General features: G+C 39.9%; 1 protein-coding gene across 2 annotated transcripts in view; it reads left to right on the forward strand.

Annotated features, from left to right (window-relative positions):
- Positions 1-10136, forward strand: part of KDM5A (lysine demethylase 5A) — a 50130-nt gene extending 39994 nt beyond the window's left edge. For both annotated transcript variants that reach the window (XM_082068544.1, XM_082068545.1), the window contains exons 25-28: positions 1487-1646; positions 2141-2361; positions 4481-4891; positions 7043-10136. In XM_082068544.1, coding sequence (XP_081924670.1) covers positions 1487-1646; positions 2141-2361; positions 4481-4891; positions 7043-7255 — 1005 coding nt within the window. In that variant the 3' untranslated portion in view covers positions 7256-10136. The remainder of the gene's footprint in view (positions 1-1486; positions 1647-2140; positions 2362-4480; positions 4892-7042) is intronic.
- The last annotated feature ends 943 nt before the right edge of the window (positions 10137-11079 follow it).

The following is an 11079-nucleotide window of genomic DNA, read 5'->3' on the forward strand; positions in this document are numbered from 1 at the left end:
GATTTTTTTTAAAGTATATAGCTTATGATGCATCAGTTATGAATTTGTTCTTAATAATTTCTTGTGGACCCTGTAGAAGTAACCCTTGGATCCCTAAGGGTCCATAGGCTGTATTTTGAATACCAAAGTCTTGGACATCTCAAGTACAACAGTGGTTACAAAAACAGATGTGAAAAGGCCTGCTTGATTATATTGTGCTTCATCTAATTAAAACATGTTTCTTGCCAGCAAATGCTTAATTATGAGTGCAATAGCTAGACTTGTAAGAGTTGTTCCAGGCAGACTGATTCACTCGTCTAATTTACTCTAAATTTTCTTCCCCTTTAATTGTTTTCATTTTTGTCTCATGTATTTTTTTCTCATTCCTTTGTACCTGTGTTGCTTGTGGCCACCAAATGATGATACCTTTTTATTAATTTCCCTATTGGTGATGAACTCTCTTTAATGTAGTGTATTCAGAACAAGATACTGTAAGAGATAGGATATTTACTGTGTAGGGAGAAATATCTTCATCTTTCTGGATACATTTATTCTACCTCTTCATTTGGGCAATGTGAATTTCACACTTCTAGTTCCTACTGGAATCATTACTGTGCACTTCACTTCCTTTTAAACATGTAACTGAAGGCCAGAGAGAGATTACCATTCTTAAACTCCCTTTTTATGTCATGAAGTGACAGTGTCTGAGTGGTACAATTTCCTGAGTTGGCCATTTTGGGACCCACACAGCTAATCTTCAGGTAGATATTGTCAGTAACTGCTCTACAGCCTTTTTCTTCTTTTAAGCCAGCTACTTGGCTTTTATTGTTTTCTGAGGAGCACAATGTGTTAAGCATTTTATTCAATGCATTGAGCTGAGCGCAAGCCAACGCCATCATTATTCTGTTCGTAGAAATATTCACAACGGTCTCAAATGTTGCAGCCCTTTTCCTTTCAGTGTTTGGTCTTATCTTAAAATGATTCCAAGACGGCCATAAAAAGTCCTTATACTAGGGCAACATTTGATTGTTTTGCTGATAACTCTTGCTGTGCTGAAACCTCCTGGTTTTACTCACCTGTTAGATCTTTAATAATTTCTTTCTATAGTAACCATTATGTACTCAGCATACTCCTGTTTTACTGAAGATGCCAGTCTTTATGGTCAAATTATTCAAGCAAAAAAAAGTTATATATGCTAAGAATAAGCCTCTTTTCATTATGTTGACCTCTGAAGACCGTACTTGAGGGACTGCTGAGTGAAGAAACTTGTCAAGTGTTTCTCATACACTAACTGTAAATCTGTTCACCTATCTCCATTGTTGCTGTGTTAATCTACTGTGTAAGTAGGGGTGTAACTTGTACCTTTTGCACATGGTCTTGGTGTCTCTGATGTGGTGCTTCAAAGTTGGCTTTTAAGAACAGCAGTCTGGTCAGTCTTAGTAGAATTTACTTTGAAGAAGGCATTTTCTGGATCCAGGTGCTGCATGTTTTCTGTGGTCTTTTTCAGGACAATGCCAGTGTAAAATCTTCTAGCAGCTTGGAGCCCAATTTGTTCTGTGATGAGGAAATCCCTGTTAAATCAGAGGAAGTGGTAACACACATGTGGACTGCTCCCTCATTCTGTGCCGAGCACGCATATTCTTCTGCTTCTAAAAGCTGCTCTCAAGGTATTTGCTTTTATATACATTGAGATAAAGTCGAACAGATAGCTGGGATGAGCAGTCAGTAAGGAGGTCGAGTGCTCTGTTACCTGTGCTAGTTGTAGAGCGTATGTTGTCTGTAAAAAGGCATAATACAGGGGTGTCAAACTTATTTTCACTGGGGGCCACATCAGCCTTGCTGTTGCTTTCAAAGGGCCAAATGTAATTTTAGGACTGTATAACTGTAGGAGTAGTTACATCTATACGGTCCTGAAATTACATTTGGCCCTTACCAGGCAACTGCGAGGCTGATGGGGCCCCTGGTGAAAATGAGTTTGACACCCCTGCTACAGTAGAATTACATTGCACTTAGTTTCCTAATGTCTGAAATATAAACGTGTGTCCATGTTTTTTGCTTGCGATTGTCTCCCTCCTTAGATTGCTCTTGTAAAAAGTATGTAATTTCCTTTGGTTTTGATCTCTTCCTTTTGTCCTTATACAACTTACCTCCTGTCTGAAAGGTTCTAGCACTCCAAGGAAACAGCCTCGGAAGAGTCCACTGGTACCTCGCAGTTTGGAGCCGCCTGTATTGGAGCTGTCACCTGGAGCGAAAGCTCAGTTAGAAGATCTAATGATGATAGGAGATCTACTAGAGGTATCACTGGATGAGACCCAGCACATCTGGCGGATTTTACAGGCTACTCATCCACCCTCTGAGGACAGGTTCCTTCATGTCATGGAGGTATGGAACTTGAAGAAGTATTCTGGTATGGAAAAAAAACCCACCATGTTACTTTGGTGTTGTTTTTAAAAATATAATCTGGAGTAGTTGAGTGTTTAGTTACTTATTTGGATTTCAACCAGGGAGTAGTAGATTCCAGAAAATAACAGAATAAGAAATCAAAAAATTCAGTTCTTGATTACTCATGCCATAGCACTGTCCTCCACAATTAACCGTATTTAGAACAGTTTTCTCAGGCAGTGCCATATGCAAAGCTTATTTTAGAAAATATAAGGCTAGGGAAGGAAATGCTGTTCTTGATTATGCTTGGAATCAGAACTGATCTGCAAAAGAATTACAAGAAGCATTTCAGAAGATGGAAAGTCTACACTTGTGTAACTTGTATGTTGTGAACTTTTGTTGTTACTGAGGAAAGAACTGTTTGTTTTCAGAAAACATGGTTTGGTAATACAGATAATAAGATTCCTGTTCTTCCTCAGAATAACACAGACGTAGCAATTTTTTTATTCGTACATTCAAAGAGGGTGTGCTGATCATTTTGCTTGGCTGGCAATGAATGAGGCAGGTTTATCTGCTGATTCTGAGGTCTAGTCCAAATCACTTATCCTCATTCATGCAGAGGGTTAGGGACGTGTGCTGGAAGAGGAGGTGAACTCTTGTGTTGGAGAGCTGTACTGGAACCCATCCTTTATCATCTGTCAGCTGAAGCTAAGGGTCAGTTTGACCACGTGTAGTTATGATTGCTTTTTGGGTTCTTGAACTGCACAGGAAATATCTTGAAAATGGTTCTTCCTTGACTTTTTGGTAGCATACAGTAATATAAGATGGAAGGTTACATGCTGTGAACAGTGAGGTTAGATGAGCATATTAATCACTTGTCTCATTTTCTGAGTGCCATCCACATACAATGTCTAAGTCAAAGAGCAGCCAAACTGCTGTCAGCTAGGACAGCAGTACACAGCAGACCTTGCCTCCAAAGAAGTCCTGCTTTACCATGTTTTGACCCAAGTACTTCACTGCATAAACTTAATGTACTTTTAATCTAATGATTTTGGCATGGAATTGATTGAAGAACAATTTGAATGCCAGCAAATAGTAATTTATAAATCATATGCCAGACTGTTATATTATAGTTAAGCACAGCTTTTTTCTTTATGTTGGGGTTAAGAGGGCGTGTGTGTTGCAACACTTTCTGGCTAACCCTTATGAATACTTGTTTGACCAGAACTACTCATTTTGAATTGAGTACCTTTCTATGTCTATATAATGCAAATTAGACTTTTATAAAATAATCTTCAGAGGATTTGCCTTTGGGTGGAGTAGCTATATTAAATAATGTACAGTAAACAGTCTTTTCTTGGCCTGTGGTATCTCCTTAATCTATTAATAATTATTAAGGTTAAAACATGTAGCTGTATTAACTAAAACTGATTCAGTCTTGTTTGTACTAAGGAGCTACAGATGTGACTGTCTCAGCTATAAATAGGACTTGTCTCTGTGGATGCTACCTGCAGTGACAATTTGCCAATTTTAAGCCTCACTTCTGATCTGAATCTGCTATTTAAGATTTGTTAATGATGTCAGGATATTTGCAATGTGTGCCAGTTTGGAAGCTATTCACATAATGGATCCGTTACTTCTCTTGCTTGAGTTATTGATACATTTTAAGAATTCATCAACTGCTCTTTCTTAATCTCCAGAATAGCAATTGCTTTTTCTCAAAAATAATTACAGGCAAGACTGACCTAGGATGAAAAATAGGCAAGAGCATCTAAAAAATTATTAATCTTCTCAACTTTTGTTAAAAAGCAATGTGAGAAGGGATTTGTATTTATTGCTCTTCTGCCTCCTTACCCTTGCTGATGATTTACTTTTTCCACTGGACAGTTTTGATTCATTGTACTTTGACACAGTTGATACCACTTATTATTTTTTTTCTACTATGGTGAAAATAAAGTTGAGCCCCTTTTTGTTTAGAATTTGTAACATTATGTTGTTGAATGGGTTCCTTCATACCATGTCAGGGCACCGGTAGAGGTAAGTACATCTCTCATACCACAGCTTTGCATTATATGGAGATTCGCATTTGAAAAAATCTCTTTTTCCCGTTTCTGTGAAGGATGACAGCATGGATGAGAAACCACTGAAAATGAGAGGGAGAGACTCGTCTGAGAGGAAGCGGAAACGAAAGCTGGAGAGAGCAGAGCAGTTCTTCGGAGATATGAAGCAAAAGTCTAAAGATCTGAAAAAACTGGAAAAACCCAAGAAGAAGAAGCTAAAACTCACCATGGATAAAACAAAGGAGCTAAACAAGCTGGCAAAGAAACTGGCTAAGGAAGAAGAGCGGAAGAAGAAGCGAGAGAAAGCAGTTGTCACAAAGGTGGAACTAGCAAAGGAGAGTGCAGAGAAAAAAAGAGAGAAGAAGGTTCTAGATATTCCTTCTAAGTACGACTGGTCAGGAGCGGAGGAGTCGGATGATGAGAACGCTGTATGTGCTGCACAAAACTGCCAGAGGCCCTGCAAGGACAAAGTGAGTTTTTGCTTAGTTCTATTACATCATAGGCAATCCCGTGCAAAGTCAAAAAACCCCAGTGCAGTTTGGTAATTAGCTTGAACAGCATGAGCAACAAAAGTGGTATGATTGGAAGTGAAAGAGGATTGAGGAGTACTTGGGTAGGTACGCAGAAGTATTAGATAAAACTGTAAAACTTCCTTATTCTCTTAGATACTTTAAAACAGAAGAAGAAGATGGAAGATTAGAATCTAGGGAGAAGTACTCAGTCTTGGTTGGAAAGTTTAACCTCTTCAAGCTGTGTAATTTTTTGCTGGCTATGTGAAACACACATTGTCTGATTCAAAGGATTAATTCTTTGACTCAGCTAGAAACATTTCTGAGTTCAACGTGTTTCTGAGCAAAAGTGGGATGTGTGATGTTCCTAAATGAAGTGAATTTTCTGTATTTCTTGCATACAGTCTGTGGACAGTGGCGCTGCAGGCTGAGCAATCTGCAAACTGCAGTGTTCCACTTGTTGGAGATGAATAATCAGTAATTTTAGACCTGATTGGATTATTACAAAACAAACTTGATCTGCCTCTCTTTATAGTACTACTGCCTGTCCTGATCATCAGCCTTTAACACCGACTGATGATCAAAAAATGGTGGTGTGGGGGTTTTTTTCAGATTTTTTTTTCCCTGCTTTTTAGAAAGAAATAAAAAAAAGCTCCAATAATAACTGGGATTGACACTATACTGCACTGGCTTGCACAAGAGAGTAGGAATAAATGCAAATGCCAAGAACTTACTTTGCAAAGTTGAAACATGGAATTCAAGTGTTCATTTGAACACTTTAGAAGACCAGTTAAGACTATTTTTGAAGCCTTAAACTTATGCCAAGGTTAGAAATCACTCAGTCACTCAAAAGAAGATACAGTCTTTGTACCACCATTCTCTTTACTTCCCAGATGATATTTAGTTTATATTAGTACATTTTTACAGGCATTGAGATTGCAAGAGGGAGGAGAATGCCTGAAAGTTTGTATTATAAAGAAGGTTGTACTAAATTTGTCAAACTTCCATAAATTAAACTGAGTAAAATTCCTGGTCGTATAATCAAAGCTTTTGATGTAATGACTGTCTTTCTGTAAGGTCAGACATGGTTTTGTACATTCAAAAGGTAAATACCATATAAGTGAAAACTAGCAGATATGGGAATGTAATGACTGCAGCTGTTGGTGTCCATTCCTAGTCACTTATAAAAATTTGTTCAGGAAGAGTTTTCCTAGAAACTGAAGTAAAATCTTGAGCTGATAATGTTTCTTCATTTTAGATAGGTTGCCACTACTGTAATTTTTCTGATATATCTTCATCTTCACATACACCTCTAAGGTGAAAGCAGAACTACAGCAGTCACGATTTTTATACCTGTACCAGTGTGTGCCATTAAAATTAAGAATATGTGTTCCTTATCTTGCAGATCTCAGTTTCTGCCCACTGACTCAAATTAATGTGTACATTTACTCAAGGAATTACAGAAACTAATAATTCCTAGTTTTTTCCTTCCTAAATTTTAATTTACTTTTTATGCCTTTTCCAAATTATTCTTATAGTGAGTTCAGCTCAAAGTTTGAAATATTGTAGCTTAAATGTTCTGGCACTTTGGAGTTAAAGTTTGTGTGAATCTTTTGGCGTTTGGTGGCCAGCTCTGCACCCAGTATCTAGCTGACAGAAAAGTAAAGCTGCTGAAGTCCTCCTGCTTTCTGTAATTTGTAAGTTGCAAAAGCAACCATTTGATAAAGCAGTCTAAGCGGATATATGTAATTAAGAATTGTATATGTAGACTCTCATCTATGCTGAAGTAACTGACCCTGAGCAAGCTCCTGTTTTAAATGTGCTCTAGCATGCTTGTCCTTCATTTGAGGAGAGCAGAGTGTCACCTTCCTCAGTAGTAGCAGTGTGTGTTTGTGATGATTGGATTCAAGAGGGTCAAGGTTTGTTGGAACAGTGTTATTTTTTTAATAAACTTGAAGCAGCTTCTTAAAACGAAGTCTGTATGGTACTAATTTACACTGAAAACTTTTGTGTTCTAGGTATATCAAGTGGGTTTAATAGAAGGTATTTTCTTCATAGATGCCATGCCTGTCTTGGTAATGTGTGATGTGTTGCTGCTCTGATCTCTTGCAGGTTGACTGGGTGCAGTGTGATGGTGGCTGTGATGAGTGGTTTCATCAAATCTGTGTTGGTGTCTCTCCGGAAATGGCTGAGAATGAGGATTACATCTGTATAAACTGCGCAAAGAAGCCAATGCAGGGACCAAGTAGTCCTGCTCATGCACCACCACCACCTTTCTTATTGAGCTACAAACTACCAATGGAAGATCTCAAGGAGACGAGTTAGCAACTACTCGATGCCTGGAACTTGTTGGGAAATGGACCACTGAAACCCTACAGAAAGAGAGGGTTTGGAGCTAATGTAGCCGCTGAGCTTCACTTCCAAGGATGTACAGACCTGCAGCAGAGTTGGTCCCTTCCTTACAGCTGGCTTCCTTCACACAACGGGGACGTCAAGGCACAGTGGTACCGACTCATCTATGCAGACGCCGCCTGATTAGGAGCTCCAGCCAGTTTTTTTTGACTTGAGTATTTCCATCTTTGAGTGTGGCTGTTGCTCTTAAGAGACTGAGCAAACCCGAGGCTGTTAGATTAGACACTTCAGGGTGTTAGAAGTACACGTTGGCAGTGGAGCTGGCCTGGAATTGGTGGGCGTAGGCTGGAGCTTTTAGACCTACCATGTTGCCCTAAGGAGGTGACTTTGGAAGTTTGTCTTTTGCCTCCCCATGCCAACCCAGCGAGTAGAGCAATGTCTTGGGAGAGTTCAGTTGCCTCCATGTCCAGGCAGCTAACACTACACTAAAAGGATGGGAGCAAGTGGTTGAATTTCTTTTAATTTCTCTATTGTAGCTAAAGGGCAGAGGAGCTCACAGTCTCAGAAATTGGCAAAGGTTCTGTTCACCAAAAAGGAAACCCAACTCTACTCCACTAGGCAAAATTTTTTCCTTAGTGGGGAACAGCTAATCTTCCTGTCCTGAGGAGGGCCAGAAAACTGATGAAGATGTCTAGCTAGACCAGAGCTTGGGAAAAGTAGAGTGCTTCCCTTTCCACAGGGGTGCCCTCTCCTGTTCTAGGCTTTGCGTAGGATTCTGCACTCCTGCACATTAAAATTGTCTCACGCAGGGTGGAGCTGGCAAAGGAGGTACAGCACCCAGGGCACCAGCTTCTGTGATCTGTACCCAGGGATGGGAAGGAAAGAAGACAGCCCACTTACCTCAGAGGTTACACTGACATGTGCTTCTGTGAAAAGTTTCACTCACAACTATTCCCAGTATCACCAGGCTACGGGCATGGCCTCAACCGATACCAGCAAGCAGTGTGCAGATACTGTTCGCAGCGCAAATCCCCCTCCCTGCTGGCTTTGCTGGATGTGTACCAGTGTACAATCAGCAACAGTTCTTGTCTGAAGTTGCCCCTGGCTTTGCCAGAGGACCAGAGGGCTTGGGGTCATCCTGGGTGACAGTTGTTTTAGTAAATCCATTTTTAAAGAAGGACTTGTTTTTACTTTTTTCTAAATGTCTCAGACTACTGACTTGTTCTATAAATAGATTATTTTTCTTTGATTTTTTTATACTTACCACTGTTAACCAGCAGCACAGACAGAGGTTCACAAAGCAAAAACCTGCCCGTGGGCTTGGGTTTTTTTACTCCATTCCTTCCTTGTAGTACAAGGAATTAGCAGTTACCTTCCCCATTCTAGCCTGACCAGCTGCCTGTGTTTAAATAGGTAAATACATTTCATGTGCTACCTTTGTGTTTGGGTTTGTTCCTATTAGTGGGGCATCTGGGCCTTAATGACTCCAGTGGATGCTGGCTTTGTGTATGTGAATGTCTGAAGCCAGCCCCTGGGCTGTCTTGTCCCCCTCTCCACTCGCTCCCTATTGTGTTTCCATTCTTCTGCAGTTCTAGGAGTGTTGTAAGTAGTGTCCAGTCTTACTAGGAGCTGGATTGGGATTTAAAGAAATATTGACAAAAACAAAAGTGTTCTGTCTTGACTGTTCTGTGTCCCTTCTCTTGTTCGCTAATATTTGGAAGTTTATTTGTCTGGCAGAGTTATCCATCCAAAAAAAGAGTCAGCTCAGGTAAACGAACTTTATCAGTTTGTTTTATTTGTGCCCGCTAGCTGGGAAGAGGAAGATGTGCGAAAGAAAAAGAACTAAGATGGAGGTCAGAAGATACAGGGTCTTGGGGAGATTTTGAGTGCAAATTGGGCACAGACTTCTAGTTCTACTCCTTAAAGACTAATAGGGTATTAAAAGCAAAAGCGAGCTGTGGTTAATCGTGTGGCTGAATGGGGCACCCCAGCAAACTTAAGAGTATTTTTTGTTTACTTATTTATGAAGGAGTCTATGCTATAGCTAGACATACCCTCTTTTTGCCTCCAGTTATGTTTTTTTCTAGTCATTGTACCCTTAGTTTTGATAAACTGGTTTAAACAGATGTTACTTTCCTTCAAGCTTTAACTGAGGATACTACATAAATGTTTCCCTAAATGGAGTGGATAGACTTTATCTGTCACAGATGTTTAATCGTTCCAGAAGTAGACTAGTACAAGACTTCTTTAAAGAATCCCAGTGTTCTGTATTTTCATGACTCCTAGAATCCATGACAAAGGAGGGAAAATATGGTTAGCATATCCTGTTAGCCACTGAGCATATCCTCTTAACCATTCCTACGTTCTCTGTTGCGATAAAATCATTGTTGTATGTAATTACCATCAACTGGAAAAGAGATCTTTTAGTAAATCTGCTGCATTGAATATTCCTGTTTCTCTGAGTAGAAGGTGTGGTGGAGATTGTTCACTGTAGCACTAGTTACCACAAGACGGAAACAAACAGCTATATGATGCCGTGGTCAATCATTCTGCTTGTAGCAGGCACAGGAGAGAGAACAGAAAGAAATGTGTGAATTATGTGCAAAAGGTCACACTTCTAGTAGCTGTTTTTCATGTTATCACATGGAGAGGCTCTTGATTAACACTGTCGAAAAGAGATTGCCACAGTTTTTCTAGTTACGGATGTCTCATCTGCTTTCGGTAAGGTGTTCATAAACTGAAGACCATTATTAGCTTCACCTCTTATTGTTTAAGCTTATTTTTAAGAGCATAATTCCTCTCAAAAGATTGCTGATAGTATGAACTTATGAATAAATGTTAACTTTTTGAAAAATCTGTAGATAATGTAGTTAGTGGTTGAAAAACCTAAACAGCTGTGATACTGTCTCTAGATCTTGAGGGTTTGAATTTTTATGGAAACATATGTGAAGAAGCAAGCCAAAGTTAAGCTAAGGAAATAATTTTCTTACATGTCTGCTACAGCTGTATGAAAATATCTCTTGTGCTGTGGGGACAAAAATCTCAGTACAGACAAGATCTTAGCTCATGTATCTAGAAAGGTGTGCGTCTTGATGCTATATTCTACAAAGCATACTAGCTACTGCTCATGTTTCTCTTCATGTGTCTGATACAAAAGGTCAACAAAATGCTGTTGTGAGGAACCAAAAATGGCCAGGACTTGAGTTGTGTATCTTTTCCAAACCTTGTGGTTTCAAGCTTTTTCTTCAGAAACGGGGCCTGGACTTGGGTGGTTTTACTTCCATAGAGACAAACGTCATTCCTGAACTCCAGTACCATTATTTTTAGGATTTATGCCACGAGTGTCAAACATACGGCCCAGCACCTTGTTTCTACCTGGCGGCAGCGCTGAGCTCCTTGTCTCCAAGCTGCTGCTTGGTAAAGACTGTTAAGATCAATAAGATGTCTTGGTAGAAATGCATGTTAAGTTGCAAGGTAAAGACAGTGAAAGTAGCTGGTCACACATGCATCATGTGCGACATGTGTTGTGCTGCAGGAGCAGGAAATGGCTGGAGCTGCAGCTGTAGCTACAGGAGAGCGGTGAGCCTGTATGAGAAGAGTAATAGGTGACACCGATGGGGACACCAGTAACTGCCCTGGGCATTGAAAGACAAGACAGAGAAGGATTACCCGGGCCGGGGGGGATGGTGAAATAAGGAGAATACTCTTCATGGGGGGTGATACAAGGAGAATATCAGTAGGCATGTCCACACCCAAAGGAACATTCTCCTTATTCCACCATGGAAGAATTAAGAGAA

The sequence above is a fragment of the Streptopelia decaocto genome (genome assembly GCF_964273445.1).
Source record: "Streptopelia decaocto genome assembly, chromosome: 1".
NCBI classification, from domain to species: domain Eukaryota; kingdom Metazoa; phylum Chordata; class Aves; order Columbiformes; family Columbidae; genus Streptopelia; species Streptopelia decaocto.